We start from the raw sequence: 18905 nt of genomic DNA on the forward strand, positions 1-18905 counted from the left end.
AACTAAATGAAACACCTACACTTCCACATGCATAAGAAGCTAGTAAAAACATTTGTTTGTTGTATCTCGCCATGAACATGTAGCGGCCCAATATCCACCCTCTCTGAATCTGCACATCTTGCGGCATGTGCCAACATTTTAGTAACCTCTTGTATCTAGTGTATCCTTGGTCACACAGCAACCTCTTCTAGGATCACTCAGAAACCTGCTTTGTACTAAGCTCAAGCATCTATTCAACAATGAACTACATAGACCAAGCCCCATTGAGACCTAAGAAACTTGAGAATCCTTGAAGCCCTGAGAGCACTTAGAACCTTGAGAGCCACTTTGAAACTTGTTGTATCCTTCAAATCCTTTGTGAAACTCTTGCACTTTTCAAAAGCTCCTAGATTGTAGGACATTATGAAGTAAACCCATATTCATTACATCAATAAAAGAAGTAAAAACAACGAAAAACCCTTTAGTCCTCGCTCAAAACCTCATGGTATTTCTCATCATATGATGCATCAAAAACTCCATGAACATGAAGAGAATCCCCCATCTTGCACAAAACCTTCATGAAGAAGAGACATAAGTCACATTCTCTTTCTTAGAAGACCCTTCTGGACTATGTGTCATATGCTACAAGGTATCCATGTCACATAGAACATGCGTAATGAATATGTAGCCCTTAAATTGCTCCTCAACTCTCTCACTATCCTACAAATCCCTTTGTATCTTTGAATCATAATTTTTTGCATACTTCTAGAAAACAATGTCTAACTCCTTGTCCATATCATCACGATAATCCTTCTCAAGCTTCATCCGGAAGACCCATAAGTTCTACATCTTGATTCTTAGAAGAATCCTATTAATAAATCTTTTCATCTGTTAAAGAGCCCTCAGGCATAAGCACTAGACTTTTTGCAAACCTCTTCTCAATATTCTCACCTTCTTTCAAATATCTTTGCAACTATATTTCATAATACTCTACAAAAGCAATAAAAAATTGCATATCATCTTGCACCTACTCTGAATGAGCCCAATGGTGATTTCTTTATAGCAATCCAGTCATCCTTTTGTTGTTGATTATCATCCTTATCTAAATCACTCGTTTATCATCTTGGTCAATCACCTTGCATACAGATTCTGATTTATCTAAGGTATCGTCATTATTTGCACTCTCTAAATCTTGATCTACTTGTCTATCAAGTTGTTTACATACACCCTTTGAAGCATCTTTGATTTTTTCTACTTCATCAAGTATATGCATGTTCCTTGATTGCTCCCATTTATCCATGCTATGATCTTTTCCTGCTCTAAGTCGTTGTAACCACAACATTCTTGTAAAAATAAATTGCAAAATCGTCTCAACTGCTATCCTAGTCCCTTGCAAGTCTTTGAACCATTTCAATGAATTTCGGACCTACCACTTGTTCAAAAGTCATAATTATGTGCTCTTCTAAAACACCTCAAAGTTTCATTTCCACTTCATAACATCTAATGTATTCCTCAGGATTATTCCTTGAAAAAAATTGCACTCTTTAAACACGGATTTTAATGCTCCTTCCGATGCATCATCCATTTTTCTTTTGGCTATCTACTCGCACTAAAATACTTTCCATCATCTCAATCATGTTATAATTTCCATGTTGCTGAAGGAAAGAAATAAATTTTTCATATCCCTCTTCCTTGTAGATCATCCATCTTCTCTTTTGCTCGTGTTTTGGTTGTTTCATGTCAAGTTATTACATGTTGTGATGATATGAATCTCACACAAGAAGGGTGTTACTTTAGCTGGACAGGCACCACACCTCTAGCTATGTGAAGTTGAGAGGGAGAGAAATCCACTTCAACAAGAAAAAAACTCACAAGTGAACCTAAAGAAGTGGAAGTCGTATTTCTCACAAGCTTCAAGTTCCAACACCCTTATCTCTATGTGTGCTCAAGCTGGCACACATTAAAGCCTAAGACCCTAATTGTTGAAACTTTCTCTTCTTGCATGCAGTATCGATGTCGTCACTCAAAATCTTTTTCATATCCAAAATAGAGAGAGAGAGAGAGAGAGAGAGAGAGAGAGAGAGAGAGAGAGAGAGAGAGAGAGATAGAGAGATTAGATGCCCAAGTTATTCCAAAATCAATCTTTGATTAACCAAACCTGTTTACAATCCACCGCCTCCAAGCAGTCTCCTTCCCATCTCTTTGTATACAAAATAGCCCCTAGAGCATAACTTCTACTTTACTATCCTAATAAGATTTTGACCACACTCTTGGCTTCAAAAGGAGGGTAAAATCTCAAGATAAGAGGATACTTGGTCGAACACTCCCAAATCATTATTTCTCTGCTTTCTATGCCCAAGTGCTATTTTCGTTATTAACACTAGTTTGGTACCAAAAATGACAGTTTCAGTGTTCTTTTTTAACAAATTTAGATTAAATGCTATGTGCATCACACAAAGTATTTAGAAAACCCTCTTGATATGCTTAAATATGTTGGCTAGAGGGTATTGTAGAGCTATAACCTTGCATTTTAGAAGCTATCATGATCAAGAACTATACTCATCAAGTGGACCCCATAAGACTGTGATTGATTATTTGAAAAAATTGACTTTATAAGCTCAAGAAAAATGAAGAGACCTCGTAGAAAATTTTGCACGACTTTCCCACAATTGTGCTATAGATAATTGCAAGTTTCATGTGTGAAAAAATTTGCTTGAAAGTATAAAAATAATAGAAAGTTCTACTTGTTTGAGATAGTCATTTCAAGCATATCATTATATACAAAGAAAATTATGTTTTTAATGTATTTGTGAGTTTTAGAAAGTGATACATTGCTTACCCTCTCCATTGAGGACTCAAGGTGGCAAGTAGAAGTGCTTTGGTAAGCAACAATTATTGGATCATTTCAAATATTCAAATTTCCATGTAGATCAACTAAATGTGTCATTTCAAGTATTCAAAGTAGAAGTGCTTTGGTAAGCAACCAATTACTGGATCATTTCAAATTTCCAAAGTAGAATTGCTTTGATAAGCAACAATTACAAGATCATTTCAAATACTCAAAATTTCCATGTAGATCAACTAAATGTGTCATTCAAATATTCAAAGTACAAGTGCTTTTTGAGAAACAATTACTGGATCATCTCAAATTTCCAAAGTAGAAGTGCTTTGGTAAGGAACAACAACTGGATCATTTCAAATATTTTCCATGTAAATCAACTAAATGTGTCAAACTAAATGCTTACTCTCTCCATTGAGGACTAAAAGTGGCAAGTAGAAGTGCTTTGGTAAGCAACAATTACTGGATCATTTCAAATATTCAAAGTGAAAGTGCTTTAGTAAGCAACAATTACTAGATCAGTTCAAATTTCCAAAGTAGAAGTGCTTTGGTAAGCAACAATTACTAGATCATTTCAAATATTAAAAATTTCAATGTAGATCAACTAAATGTGTCAAAGTACGTGGTACGAACACAAAGTACGTGGTCGAGGACTTAAGATTTTCAACAGTAAAAAAATCAAGATAGAGTTCAAGCAATGAGATTTAATTGAGTTAGGGAGCGAAAAAAATACATAATTTCTTGGTTTCAACATATAAATTCATTTGTAGTTGTCAAACTACACTTAAATAGCCCTAATTCCATGAGAGGAACTTTGGAAGGCCAAAATTATGCTCTTAGTCAGCACGTGCTCAAGTATGAGGTTATGTCGATAACTTGCAAGTGTCTTGGAAACTAATCCTTGAAAGGATTTCCACTGTTTTGTAGCACTAAGTACTAACACTTGGATTTTACAAACGTAAAATAGATCATCTCTACAACAAGATATAAGACATTTATGCTTTTTTTTTTTTGCCAAAACAGCATGAAATTTTACCAAAATTTACATCTTAGAACTTACCATAATTTTCTCCATAGGGCTTGTATTTTAACATGGAGAAAAATCCAATTATTTCTGATTGTTGAGTCTTTTCCAACACGTCCACCCCTATCACCACTAATACCCTTCCTACCATTCTTAATGGTTCGTCACTATCATCTCCATCCTCTAAATCCTCTCTAGGTGCAATATATTCTCCCTCTACTTTTACTGTTCCACTCTTTGGGTGAGTTGATATTGGTAGAAATTCTTCTTATGTACCATCTATTACGTATATCCTCTAGATGGGCTCTTTTACCAACTTCTATTCTTCATGGGTAAGTTGCCACCAACTCATCTTGACTTGCAGTTTGTAGCAAGCTAATTAAGCCTTGATGTCATAGGTTGAGCAAGATTTGTAGAAGTGGCTATTCGCTCTCATTGGCATGACGCTATCATGACCAAGAGGGCTTGTATTGAGGAGAATGGTGCATGGGACCTTGTTACTAATGCATCCCACAAAAAGCACATTCATACGAAGTGGTTTTCAAGGTCATAAGTTAATTATGATGATTCTTTGCACAAGTATATGTGTTGTTGCTAATCATGAGGCTGAGCAGGAAGGTATTGACTTTGAGGAGACTTTTCTCCCATTGCATGATTGGCTTTTTTTTTTCTTAGTGGACTTTATTAATTAACTATTCAACCAAATCTTTCTTACAACAAGGAGCTCATCAAGCACTTAAATCTTTGCTACACTATCAAGTGAGGTCTTATCTATTGTGCATGTTACAGTCTCGACAAATATGTAGGTTCTAATTGGGCTTGATGTGTAGAAACAATGCTCTACTTCTAGTCATTGGTTTTCCATTTATAATGTACTTATATTACGGCAATGTTAGAAAGCAAAATATTGATGTCTTCTTTTAGGGAGGTAGTGTAACAAGCTCATCTTTGCACTATGACAAAAGCATAAGAATATTGATTTCTTTTTTTAGGGAGGTAAGAGTAATGGGCTCATCTTTGTATTATCTAAAAAGCATTATGGCCTTGATATAAACTTTAGATCATCTTGGTATAGAACCTTCATTTCCTACCAGTATTTATTCAAATTCTCAAAGTGATATTACTTTAATGCTAGCTTGGTGCTTACACTAATATGTCATGTGATGTGAGAAAACCAGCACATTTCTTATGGCATGCACTTAGCCTATCTCGAGCTAGGGACAACAATATAAAAAATCAGTTACTCTTATTTGAGAAAAATTAAAAACTTTTGAAGTTATATTCGGACTGTATTACACTAATAATCACTTGCATACATGGATGTTTTGCAAGGGAAACATGTATTTTTCTATCACGAACAAGTGTGTCACACCATGTGTATTCCAAAAAAAAAAAGGTACATGCAAGTGGAGTGACACCCAGTCTCTCTCTCTTAGCCTTGCATGATGATATCTTGTAGGCGACTCTCTCCTCTCTTTCACTCTAAGTGACTCATCTCTTTCACTCTTCATCTAGGTGCACGGATGGTGATCTGTGTGTGTGTGTGTGTGTATGTACTGTATGTGTCACGCGTGCACATACACACTCTACTTGGTGGTGTTGTCAAGTGATGGCCTCTAGCATGCGTGCATGCTCTGCCCTTGCCCTTTCTATTGCCTCCCTTTCATTCTAGCATTTGTATCTCTCTCTCTTTGCTCTCTCGCGCTCCACTGCCACCTTCATCTCCAACACTTGTTGTTTCTCATACTAGAAAAGAAAATGCTCGATCATGAGACCGACTTTTGTATGCATAAGAGAAGGCCTTTCTCTTGAAGTCCTATGACCTTAAGCAAGATCCCGACATGGGTGAGAGAATTCACGAGGAGATTGCTAGTTTGAGACTATTGTCATGCTTGGCAATGCTGGCACAAGAAGTTTTGGACAAATTCTCACAACAATTCCCACATTGCAACTTACCTCAACATCATGACCTTCTGTGAGGGAGCCACCGCATACCTAGCTAGGTACGATTGGGGGCAGGGGACCACCGGCCCTATGGGGGGGCCGGTGGTCCCCTTCCCCCAATCGTACCTTGCTAGTTATGCGGTGCCTCTCAAGCAGAAGGTCGTGATGGTATGCATTGTATGAAAAACACTCGAAAACACTCCGTTTTCCTACATGAGAAAATTTCTAGCTCTTCTTCCGTGGGGGACGCAGGCGGCGGCAGGGCGGGGGGGGGGGGGATTGTAGAGAGGAAGCAGATGAAGGAGAAGGGGGAATCTAGGGTAACTTTTTGTTGAATTGTCCCATAAGGATAGTATGAAGTTATTTTAATTTTCTAGAGAAACAATATCGGGTTACATAAGGTCTTAGGGGACTGGTAGCACTTGAAGGAAATTGAAGACAATTGGAGCTCATGATATCCAAAAGAATTTGGGAAGAATACAAAGATACCAACATACCCTTCAAATTTCAAAAATTCCAAAGATACCAAAATACCCTTCAAATTTCAAAAATTTCATCGAGTCAATCTTGCAAACATATATCAAAACGTTATATATGGGAACTTTTCATTATAGAAAGGTTGGTTCTCCCTTGATAGAAGATTACTAAATGTATTGTGGGCTCATGGGATCAAATAGTTTGATATCTAACTCACCACCTTCTTTCCCCTTTTGATGTGGATGGGCTCATTGGTATGGATGTTGATCTAGAAGATTTATGTATCGGACACACTCATTGAAGGAATGACTCAACCTTGGAAGCAGGGCTACCGATCAAAATAAGGGGAAACTTGAAATTGTCCCGGTTTCTAGGTCAAATTTTGAAAATTTTTGCAGGTAATTACACTAAAACTTGTGTAAATTTGCCGGTTTTCTTAAAGGCAAGTTCAAAATCTAACCGGGATTTTATAGTTTCAGCCAGTTAAATACATTGGACCCGGTTTTTTTCTGACACTTCTTGGAAGCCTTCCTTCGTGGAGATACAAAAGTCATATTACAAAAAATTGAGATACAAGATAACTTTTGCATCTTTACAATTTCAGAACAAAGGACCCGAACCTCAACCTGCAAGAAACGAGAAGAGGGCTGTGGAGATGAAGACGAGAAGGCCCAAGGAGACGAGGATGACGAGGGGGATGATGGCGGCGTAGGGCCAAGCGACAGAAGAAGAAGAGGGCTCAGCGGTGCAGTCCAGGCGGCCAAGGCGGAGCTGGACCAGGAGGGCAATGGAGAGGGTCAAAAAGACGGTGCCAGCGATGGTGCCCAGGGCAGACACCAGCATGGCCAAACGTAGGAGGCGGGCGCGCGATGGGCTCTGCCGCTGCTGAGAGTGGAGCAATACAAAGAGCAGCTTGAGGGCCTGCGCCACCAGGCTGGAGAAGAGGTAGCAGGCGAAGGCCACCACCTCCGTCACCAGTAGCGCCCGAGCAGAGTCAGTCATGGCCTCACAGGAGGTGGAGCTTGCGCCTGCCATGGCGCCGCTGCTGTAGGAGATGCCTATGAAGATCGCCACTGTGAAGAAGGCGTTGACGCTCATCACCCCGTCCAATGCCTGCACGTGCAGCTGCGTCCCCGCGCTCGCGTCCAGCCGCGCCTCCACCTCCTCCACCACCTCCCCATGCTCATCTTCTCTCTCGCGCGCTCTCTCCCCCCGCCCCCGACCGCGTGAATAGAAAACGTGAACCTTCCAAGCATCTTTTAACCCTTCAAAGTTGACAAAGAATCATTTTGGATGGTTTTCACCCTACCATACCATGTTCTCTTTGTTAGGCCAACATGATTGGTTCTAAGACTCCAACAATGATCCAAAAAAGGAATTTGCAAAATCTTGGCAAACCTACATATGGTAAATTTTTGAGGTAAATTGATTAAACTTTAGAAATTGATTCAATTGAGAAACTTTAGAGGTAAATTGATTAAATTCGGAGGTGTTTACACTTGATTACACTAAAATTTGTGGATTTTCTCACCTTCAAATTTAAAATAGGGATAGAACTCAAAAAGAGATGAGAGCGTATTTGTGCTTTTAAAAAAAATGCGCTTAGCAAAAATAAAGCAAAGGTCTTCTTGCAATTGCAAACATGCAGTGTGATCTCCTTTTTTGTGCCTGGGGGAGCAAACTCCGCAGCCTTGCAAACCAAACAACAATTGAAGCTTCCACACTCAAAGGACCAAGCTTACTTCATGGATAGAACATCTCTTGTTACATGGAAGCTTTATGAATAGTAGAATAGCTATAAAGCTTTGCAAATGTACTATCATATCATCTTAGAACTAGGATGCATGCTAACATTGGCAATCATGAAGTACTTAAGAAACATACACACTTAGGGGAAGCACCATTAGTTTGTGTGTATGCAAAGTTACTTATATTTGTCAAAGCTTTAAAAGTCATTAGCATTCCCATTGCATGTACATAATGTAGGTATGCACAAGGTATGTACGTCATAGAAACTCTTGGTTGTTTGATCAAATAGACGCCCCAAGCATTTTCAACAAAACTATCATAATACCTAAGATAATGCCCTTGTCCTAAGTATCATTCAATTTAGTGTGGCCTTCTATGACTTGACATGCATAACCTCTATGTCAAAATCTCATCATGAAATTGCTTCTCTTTTGACTTTTATGCTTTATAAATGTCACTAATTTTAAAAGCATATGAAGCAATTTGGCCTTATAATCTGTGCATTCCATGGATGAATATGCTATTCATTTCCCCATCACTTCCCATGCATTTCTTCTTGATTCATCGATTCTAGAAGGTTTCCTACAATGATTGGAAGCTCTCATCGCATCTAGAACACGATTGAAGCTCTAACTTGGTATTTTCTACCTCTAATGCTCCAATATCAAGCTTCACTGTGATATACCAGTCCTTTGCATTCAAGAGTATGCACATCTACAGTGATTTGTTTGACCAAAGAACATTGTTAGCAACGTACACCAAAGAGTAAAAGAAGTGCAATAACTTTGTGTGGAAACTACAATAGCGTAGTGGCTATTATACCAAATGTTGTAGTTGGCAGCAACAGCTGCAGACAATGGTATCTATAGCATCTCTCTCTCTCTCTCTCTCTCTCTCTCTCTCTCTCTCTCTCTCTCTCTCTCTCTCTCTCACACACACACACACACACACACATAACTATGAGAGTAGCTTTTGTCTACGGTCAAAAGAATTGCAATTTGGTTTAGTTGCTATAGTGTAAGCTTACACTAGCTTGCTTAAATGCACCCTATTCCCTCACGGGAGCAACCATGGAAAACTTACTAGATCATGTAAGGTTTTTCTTTTTGCTGAGGGTTGTCGAGGGCGGGGGGGGGGGGGGGGGGGGGGGGGGGGGCGGGGCTGTTTGAATTACATGAGCATATAAGATGTTGTTACATTGCAAACCTATGAAAATTCACAGACGTTCAAATATATGAATCCTTTCTGTGTGACTTTGGAATAGATTGATTTTATTTTGCTCTCTCATGCAAATTGTGAAACACGGTTAAGGGTTCAAAGTCTTCTACAATCACACATCAAACGACTACACTAACTATCATTGGCATTTTATAACGGGGTCTAGCAAAAGGACTAACAAAAATTCTCATTATTACACACAAAACATGAAAGGATTCCAAAAGATTAATATAGACGTGTTGCCTCAATCCAATACATCTCCACTATGTTACCATCCTTAAATTGTTTTGACCACCAATTGAGATTAGATCATGGAAGAGGTCCATAAAGCTTATCAGTAAAGTTTTTACCTTGTCAAGTTTTGACTACATCATGCAAAGAGTACTCTCCATGTTGTAAATGGCAAGAAAGTTGTGAAGGTAACACATTGCACTACACGTGCAACAACATTTCATCTAAACATCATATCTAGAAGGAAAACTTTTGAAAAAGAGTATGTTGTTGACTCCTTAGACACCTTCATATGTGAGGAGATGTTAACTTCACAGTATTGAGTTCACTCAAGATGTTTTCTCATTGAGGACATTGTGGGGTCAATAAATCCAACTTTGATGGTGTATGCAGTTTTATCATTGCAATTTCAATTCAAATGTTGACACCACGGTTGACACACATTATACATAGATAACATATCATAGTATATAGTGGGCAGTGGGCACATATTGAAAAATGAAAACTTATGAGGTTTGGGATATTATATTTGTAGAACTACGCCTTTCATTGGCAATCAATGAGGTTGGTCATTCAATTTCCATCTTCTGTGAATTATTAGATATCTCTATCCAACTTAGAGAGTTTAATACAAAGGGAGAGTAGATCAATTTGGTAGTTTGTCAAGCCTATGCATTAAAAATGATATGATCACCACTACTGATCCCCTGTTTCATTGCTACTCTATGCAAGTATCTTTGTAAGACCACCTATAATCCAATCTTTGCCCATAACTATGTAGGTAATCTTTATGGTACCACCTATCCCTACATGTAATCCAATCTTTATCTATCATTGTGACCTTGTTGGTGGAGTTCATATATTTAGTTATATTTTTATCATAGGCTACACTCTAATATCTAGTAATGATCTAAAAATATCACAAGAAATTTTATTCTCGATTCTCTAAGCCGATATCATAGACTATAGGCTACTATCAAGTGTGATCTCCCAAGGCATCTTCCACTATACATTGATAAACTTGGACCTATGCTTAAGCATATACATGAGGCTTAAGGGAAATGGGTATCGAGTATTTACCCCAATTTTGAAAGTATTGCTAATGATACTACTGCCCTTTCAACAAGGTAGTGCTTAAATTCCTCATGCCAATTGTTTCTAGGCATCAAGAATTGGCCAACTTAGACTAGTGAGTCAACAAGAGATGAGCATTGTGCTTTTAAGTGTCATTACAGCCTTTGTTTAGTTTGGACCATTGCTTGCCACCGAAACATATAAAAAGGCGCAGCCCAAGTGTGGCAGTTTACCTTGAAGAGTGCAAGTGCCTATGTGGATATGCGCATGCTTCCCTTCTCCCAACCAAGAGACATACCACATGAGGAGAAGGAACACACAAAAGCATATTGATGTCATTATGGACACATACCTTATTTGAATTAACCAGAATGCCTTCACTATTTGAACCAACCAAAAAGTAAGACAATTTATAAATCACATCTTAGCTTACTCTAGTTTCTCTCCACTCTCTCTCCCTCCTATCAAACTGGTCTTATGTCTCGCTTCCCTCATCTTCTCTCTTGGGAAAATGCCCTACGATGTTAAAATTCTCTTCTTCTTCTTCTTCTTCTTCCCCTCCTCTTTTCTCTTGCTTACATGCTTGAGATCCAAACTTGAAAACGACGCCTTTGTTGGTGGTTTTTCTTCAAGCTGTGCCACTACACACAGCTTTTTTTCTTATGTTTCAGTTCTTCAGACCCAAGATTGAGCGCTCCTGCGTTCAAGTTCCTCTAGATTGAAGAGGCACCAAATGCGTGGTGTTGAGGTAACTTAAATTACTCCATGCATTGTTTCGGTAGTTCCCAGCTGACCCATCAGATATTGCATGTTTCACCTAGCCCTCATCGCCTACCCAGGGACGCAAGAAATCATGAGTAGCCCATTGATAGATTAAGCATAGGCAAGGACTGCATTTTGAAAGTGATCAAATTCACATAAAATTAGATGGCAAAGTTAGGCTTTCAACCTTAGAACCATGTAAGGGTATCCATGTGAATCTGCAAAGCATTGCCAATAAGGTTACACTTCTCTTTTAACTATGCTAAGGAGCCACGAGATGCTTTGTGCCGTGTTAGTCTAGACAATGACTTGACACACATCAAATAAGACGTGAAAGTCTCTACCACAAGGTCTTACCGGAACAGCCGCCACCCACACACCCCGCCCTCCCTCTTGCAGAAAGAAAAAATGCCCAAATAAAAAAATCAAGTGCAGTTCAGAATTCTGAGGTTGAGCTGCAGGGAGCCCATAATTTTTCACATCATCGACAAATAAGGGGTTACAAGAAATATACGCATGTGTTGCAATACGACCTGTTTGAGGCAGCAGCAAAGACAGTTGTCTTGACTATCTTTAACAGAGCGATTAGGCTTTGGGTTCAAGTCTTTGAACATTAAAAAATTGGGCTTTAATATAGCTTCCACAATACTGCCATATTTATTTGCACAGAAAATATGCTGACAAACATCTCCCATTCTCAGCATTCCAGGCTCAAAAATTTGTGTCACCCCTCAGAGCCACCTCCCAACACAAAAGCAGATCAGTACTACAAAGCCACAAATACCTGCAGAGGCTCTGCCATGAGCTCCATTTCACGTTTCTGGTGTCATTTTGTCAACCAATGTGACTCTGAAGCTAGAAATTCTATTCCGCAGAGAGACCGAAGCATGACAAAATGGGAGTCTTTGGTGAAGAGTATAACTGTTTATAATCAAGACTTGCCACTCAGCTCCAAATTTTCATCCATCATAGCCAAATCTTCAGAACGCGTAGCTGTAAACAGTATTCTTGCCGCATGAGATCACAAAAAGGAAAACGTTGGAAACAAACCCCTTGTGTAAGTCCCAACTTTGAGATATACAGCAGGCAGATCCTGACATATCATAGTAGAGTATTCTTCTCTCATCTTTCTTCACTCATTTATGAACTTCTCCCTTCGACCTTCAAAGCCAGGCCTTGATAACTTTTTCTCTCTCTGTTAAAAAAACACAAATAGACTCTCTCAGCATAAGTAGCTTACCAAATCGTTCTACATTCCTTATCACATCAAATCACGACTCTCAAATTGCTTTTATTGTAGGCTAAGGTTGAAATTTAGAGAGAATACAGAGCATTTAGCCACCTTGGAAATTTTCTTTTCTATCTTCTGCTGTTTGCGTTCTTTGATATGCTCTTGCCGTGTACGTTGCTTCGCATCGACTGACTGCTTTACTGTTTCTTTCCTCTCTTCCCTGTCAAAGAAAGGATTCAATATTTTATGTCTACCACCAGTAATCTCATCTTGGCAGCAAATACAACAGTATATGTGCTTACAAGTGAGCTGAATAAAACTGAGAACCAATGGTAGGTCCTTAAATACAGCAGAAACGTATGTCAGAAACATACCATTTCTTGGAGCTCCTTTGCCTGTGGTGCTTCTCTTTTCTCAGGCTTTGCTTCAAACGGCTTGGATCATCATAAACCTAAGCACATCCCAACCATTGAGACCTTAACTAGAAATCCCCATCCTGGATGAAACTCTCAGTACTTGCTCAAATCAAAAATCATGAGGCTGTGCTCTTTCAAGTAGAAAGCAGGCAGCAAAGTACCATGAAATTACCTTCTCTCCAGAAGACCTACTGAGTGCAGCACTCCAAGAATGTTTCATACTCACATCCTACAAAAATAAAGAAGTAACTGCCTGGATTACTAAGTCACAGGTCAAATGCCAGATAGCATCAAATTAAACTACAAAAACCTGGCCAATCGTTGGATCTTGCATCTCTGATTGAAGTTTTGTCGCCTGTCACGTTTATGTTTCAGCTTGATCATGTAGAAAAGAAAAAACAAGTTGCATTGTTATTAGTTTGACTTTGACTACTGTATAAAACTACCTTGGCTAGCAGCTGCTCTTTTGAGTCCTTGCGCCTTTTCTTGCTCAGCCTGTTACCATCAGTTGGTAGGCCCATCTTGACTCTTCCAAACTCAAATGCATCGACAGTGGATTCAACACCAATTTTCTGGGTGAGCTCATATGCATCCATTACCAGAATTGGGTTCGCCAAAAGACAAACATTAGCCATACACAAAGTGATGAGTTTTACTTTTGTTGGCTCAAAGGTGGGAACAGAACTTCACCTTTTTCATATCACCACTCTTGGTTTCCATCGGTGCCAGTTTCATTCGTTTAGCCATTGGACTAACAACATCAGCAGTTGTATTTGCTCCAGGAAAGCTAGCATTCCTATTGCGCTTTTGGGAGTTCTGCTTCTTTTCATTTTTCCAGCTTCTAGCCTTTCTTGCAGTAGCTACTGCTGCATCAGCATTTCTTTTGGCCCGAAGAAGCTCCATTCTCTTGTGCAGACGTTCTCGAAGTTCTTCATACGTAGCTGCTCTGTTCTCTTTTCCTGCATTCAGAAACTGGTACCCTTCATAATACTATCAAAATCCTGAAGGCGATTAGTACAACCGACAGGTCAAATTATAAGAGATCTGTGAGAAACACAAGAAATTATACAAGCCGACAAAAGAACACCATTGAGACGACTACACAAAATCAAAGAGCCCATGGCTACATGAAACATGGGAAACTACTGCAAACTAGAGGTGATACCAAACCCACTAAAAGAGGCCACCTGCACATTCAAGCAGATAGCCTGGCAAAGTAGAAGCGAGCACAGCATCAGTGCCGTCTTTTGGAGACCGATGCCTATTCCCAAGCTTGAAGTCAAAACCTCTGCATTCATCTCAAAATCTGTCTCAAAATCTCAATAGAGGGAGAGACGAGTCTTCAAGGAACAACACCTTAAAGACGGGAAAGAAGCCATGAAACCACCCCTGGCATCGATCAGCAAGTTTGTGAAAATCTTGAGTACAGGTATTAACATATGGATCAGTACAGCTATCAACATATGGGTGGACAAGGAAAACAGGAAGCTGAAGAGGCTGACGACTCCAGGACAGTGCTGCAAAGACATATTGCAGCCCCAAACAGTACAACTCTGACAAGCCTTTGATAACTCCCTGGACTCTGGGACAGTATTACAAAAATCTTTCAACAGCATGCTGCACCCCAAGCGGTACAACTCTGCCAAGACGTACAACTCTGACAAGCCTTTGATAACTCCCTGGACTCTGGGACAGCATTACAAAAATCTTGCAACAGCATGCTGCACCCCAAGCGGTACAACTCTGCCAAAACGACATCCTTTGATAACTCCCTCGACTAATCAGTGGTAGACACCACCAGGACAGCATAAAGCTGCCCATACTGAAGATCTTGAATACCAAAAATATTACCCAGAAAAGGACCAACACCAAGATTTGATTCAAAATCTGTAAAACAATAGGACTAGTCGCTGAAGATCCCCAAGAGAGGCCCATCATCATAACTTGCATCAAAATCTTCAAAGCTACAGGACTAGTTGATGAAAAGCATGGAGAGACAGCCACCAAACTTGCATGAATAACTTCAGGATAGCATGACAAGTTGATGACGAGTAAGACACATGCATAAGCAACTTTAACACAGAATGACAAGGTTAATGTGAAGAGAGATACCATCACTGCCACCAAAACACCATTGAAACGCTCCAAAACCAGGGAAATAAAAAACAAAACTCACAAACAAAACAAACAGCCAGGCAACACATTTACACGACAACACCACAACACATGCAAACACCCAGGCACATGCGTGCGCGCGCACACACACACTTTTTTTTTTGTAAATCATGATTTAATTTACAAGTGGGACACCTCAAAACAAGGAAAACCCACAATAAAAAAGTACAATAAGCGGAGCGTTATGATGTATACCTTCATAAGTTCAGAAAAGTTTGAACTCACGAATTATAAGAGGGAATAAAGCACTCATAGAACTATAAAAGCAAGGACACAAGAAAAGAAAAGAAAAAGAAAAACAAACAAACAAACTAACTAAATCGCTTTGTTTGCTACGAAACAAAACTAAATAAAACAAAACATTATTAACTTAAAAATGCTTTTAGAAAAGGCATGTGTAAAATAAGTTGGCGCAACTTACTTGGCTTAAAACAAGTACTCAACTTTAAGCAAAAAAGAATAAGACATCTTAAAAACTTAATCCTAGAAATCAAACTTCACACAACAACTTCAAACGGAACACATTCTTAAGTTCTCAGGTAAGCTAAATACGAAATCGAAAAATGAATACTACTACAAACCTACGAAGAACAAAGAACCAAACTTGACAATATGTGATCTCAACTTCGCTGCTTGTCCAAACAGGAAGAATAATTTATCATGCATAGCTTGGACAACAGCTATCACATCCCTACTCACGTCGTCAGTGCCCAACAGTAGATGCAGGTTTATATAGAGGTCATTCATGCTTTGAACGTACTCTACAAAACCAACGAGCTAAGTTTCACCCTCCGGAGGTGATGGGCATACTCAGCCATGATAAAGGCTAGCATTTGTCAAGCTATAGTAAAAATACTAGAAGCGCTAAAGATCAAAAGAACAACATAAGGTGTTATTTAGTCAAACAATAAGTGGGCTTTTTAGCTCCCCACTTCTATTGAATTTACTATTGATTATCTTGCAAATTCCAAAGGAAGAAACATTAAAAAGAACTTACTACGATGCAAAAATGAACGAACGTTTTTCATGATTCTTTTGAATGAGTATCTTTTTCAACTAGTAAAGACATAAGATGGCAAGATTGAACAACAAAAGCAGATTTACTAGAACAAAGACGAGAAAATCTAAATAGTTGAGAGCAAATGACACCGTACTTAGCTAAAAGAGAAATGTTCGAAGAAATGTGAGGCATAGGAATGATATTTAGATTGACATATTCTGGTTCAAGGCGCTTATCATAGATATCTACTTCTAATCCCAAGGGAGTTTGAAAAATCTTAAGGTCTAAAAAGGCACAACAATCATTATTTGTGGTACAGTTGAGTTCACAAAACTCCTTGGGATAAATTCCTCCGCCTACCGAACTCGAATTCAAGTACATAAAATCTTGAAAAGAAGGAACGTCGGACAAAAAGATCATCTACAAAGCGTCTTACATTGCATAACTTGTGCAAAAATATTGGGCAAGTGTTAGAAAGGACAAGACGCTCCATAAAATCAAACTCATAAGTAAAAAGATAGAAATTAGCAAGAAAAACAGCACAATTGGTGCCCATAGGGATACCAATTGTTTGCTTGAAAAGAGAGTCGCCGATGGTTATATATAAATTGTCCAAAAGAAAATCTAACCAAGATATGATGTCAATGTCATCTACAATCCTGGTAAATCTCTTTCTTCCTTTGTCTACATCTACATTCTTACTTTTCAACCATAAGAAGTCAAAGTTCAAGGCTGACTTTTCTACTAGCAATGCCTTGTACCTATCCTTCTCAAGCTTGTACGCAAAAACTTTTGAAATAAGAGACTTGACTCTAAATTTAAGGTCCTCCAAATTTAGCTTCGTGTATAGCGTAGTAAAGTCAAAAGTTTGGAGACATAAAGGAGAAGATTTCTCCTTAAGGCTTCTTGAAGAGTTCAAAAACTTTAAAACAGGAATCACACCTACTGAATCATTTAAAATCCAACTTGAATCGGTAGGTACGTTTGCTTCCTTTAGCATATTTTTCCACAATTCATTTACGCTAGGTAAAAAAGCTTTGAAACAATAACTAAGCCATTTGGAAACCTCAGTCAAAGAGGTGTTACAAGAAGCAGCTATAAATCTAGGCTTTATAGGGTCCTTGTGGAACTTCCAAACGATATATAAAAAAGGTAATTTAAGCTGGCACTTGAAACCAAAAGACTTACAAAAATCTTGATGTTTCAAGATAACCTCTTGAATTGAAAGATCACAATCATTGTAAGTCTGAGAGTTTACTTCACCTTACAAACATTCTAAGTAGAACTTTTTGCACGTAACAACAAAGTTATTAGAGCACGTATCTACGTAAGAGATTACAAAATCACGATGAAATTTCCTAAGAGCATCACGATCAGAAGAAGATAAGCTATCCCTTCCTGAAGAAACGTTCCGAGAGCAAGATGCTGATTTCAAAGAAGCTTTCTTGAGGACTACAGACTTCCAATGGGTAAAAATACCTTGAACTCCTAAAGACTCCTCAAACTTTACTACGAAACTAGAAATTCCTTTTTCTATGGCTTTGAGAAGGCAAGAGTCGTTTGAGGAAGGGAGCCTATATTAGTACCTCTTGAGAAAAGGTCTTTCAAGGAATCCGAAGGAAGGATAGAACAATCGGCAATAACTACATGAACCAAAGCTCCATTTATGTAAGAAGAAAAGGCAGTTTTACTACAAGCGCAATCAACACTTGAGATTGCTAGCCTTTCTTGCTTTTTTAGATTACGTCCTATGTCACTATAGCTTTTTGTCCTAAAGTTTTCACATATTTGAAAGCTACGACGGGATGGTTCCATACCTTTCTCACACAAGGAGGTAGAGCATCCAAAGCTTCTTGAGATCTCAAAATAGAGCTTAATCCAATCTTGTCTAAGTCAGGGGAGGTAAAGATAGTTATCAACAAATCTTTCTTTCCAACCAAGGAATTTCTCAGACTACGACACTTGGACTTCAGTGTTACGATGCTCCAAAAGCTTTAAAAAATCAGACAAAATCATGTAAGCTTCAAGAGAGATATCTCCCACATCATAAGCACAATGTAGGGCTTGCCCAAGGGAAAAATTGAAGAAAGGGAAAGCATCAATTTCTATTGCATGAAACATCCGGTGTGTTGGTGCCATATGGTCCACATAACCCAAAATCTAACCCAGCTGAAGAAGATCCCAAACGGAGATTGTGGCGGCTGAAGGACTCTAAAGATCCAAAATTATCTATGAAAGATTCCAGATGGGAAACGAAGGCGCAAAGCAGAGGACACCTGCCTGTAGCGGAAATCCCAAAGCAAATGCATAACTGACTCATCAACCCCATGACACCAGACACAGCGAGTGGAAGCAATGCGTCGTGCATGCAGCAAAGTACCAACCAGGAGAGCACCCACTATGCATCTCCACAAGAAAATGTGTTCCTTGAGTGGTAAGTGATTCTTCCAAATGCGAGAGCGTGTTTTTCGCCACCATGATTGAGATCTGGAGAGTGACCACAGTTGATTTCCATGAGCCACAATCCATGCATCAGACTACAGCAAGGCATAAACAGATCCAACGGATATGCAGTCCATCCTACTATCGCCAAGATGCCAATCAGAAAGTCGAGAGTCCCTCAACAGTGGAGGCACTGGAAAAGCATCTGCGAGTGGCTGCTGAATTTGCTGCCATAAGTGTCGATAATGAGCTCCCAAATCATAACGAACAACAACAACCGGAAAAGAAAGAACATGCCCCACATTATCCACCACTTGATCAACCTGGCAGATCCCTTTTTGTGA

At 39.0% G+C, this 18905-nt stretch overlaps 2 protein-coding genes across 2 annotated transcripts in view; both read right to left on the bottom strand.

Moving 5' to 3' along the window:
• Window positions 1–6712: 6712 nt before the first annotated feature.
• Window positions 6713–12108, bottom strand: LOC147446015 (uncharacterized). Its single transcript, XM_086524663.1, has 3 exons — window positions 12082–12108; window positions 11854–11974; window positions 6713–7528 (listed from the first exon to the last, which is right to left on the bottom strand). Exons 1-3 carry the CDS (start codon window positions 12106–12108, stop codon window positions 6885–6887), a joined length of 792 nt encoding a protein of 263 aa, XP_086380789.1. The 3' UTR covers window positions 6713–6884.
• Window positions 11740–18905, bottom strand: part of LOC147446016 (uncharacterized) — a 58968-nt gene continuing 51802 nt past the window's right edge. The window contains exons 5-11 of the mRNA XM_086525332.1: window positions 13635–13903; window positions 13391–13516; window positions 13255–13299; window positions 13117–13173; window positions 12903–12979; window positions 12640–12748; window positions 11740–12492 (exon numbers count right to left, since the gene is read on the bottom strand). Coding sequence (XP_086381458.1) covers window positions 12430–12492; window positions 12640–12748; window positions 12903–12979; window positions 13117–13173; window positions 13255–13299; window positions 13391–13516; window positions 13635–13903 — 746 coding nt within the window. The 3' untranslated portion in view covers window positions 11740–12429. The remainder of the gene's footprint in view (window positions 12493–12639; window positions 12749–12902; window positions 12980–13116; window positions 13174–13254; window positions 13300–13390; window positions 13517–13634; window positions 13904–18905) is intronic.

This window comes from Adiantum capillus-veneris, chromosome 12 (assembly GCF_014529385.1).
Source record: "Adiantum capillus-veneris isolate H3 chromosome 12, ASM1452938v2, whole genome shotgun sequence".
NCBI lineage: Eukaryota > Viridiplantae > Streptophyta > Polypodiopsida > Polypodiales > Pteridaceae > Adiantum > Adiantum capillus-veneris.

Excerpts from the sequence above, each read along its gene's own strand:
- LOC147446015 (XM_086524663.1), bottom strand. The coding sequence starts at position 12,108 with ATGGAGCTCATGGCAGAGCCTCTGCAG. Across the intron at positions 11,975-12,081 it reads TCATGGCAGAGCCTCTGCAG|CATATTTTCTGTGCAAATAA; the intron begins GTATTTGTGGCT and ends GATGTTTGTCAG. Across the intron at positions 7,529-11,853 it reads TAAAGATAGTCAAGACAACT|GGTTAAAAGATGCTTGGAAG; the intron begins GTCTTTGCTGCT and ends TCAACTTTGAAG.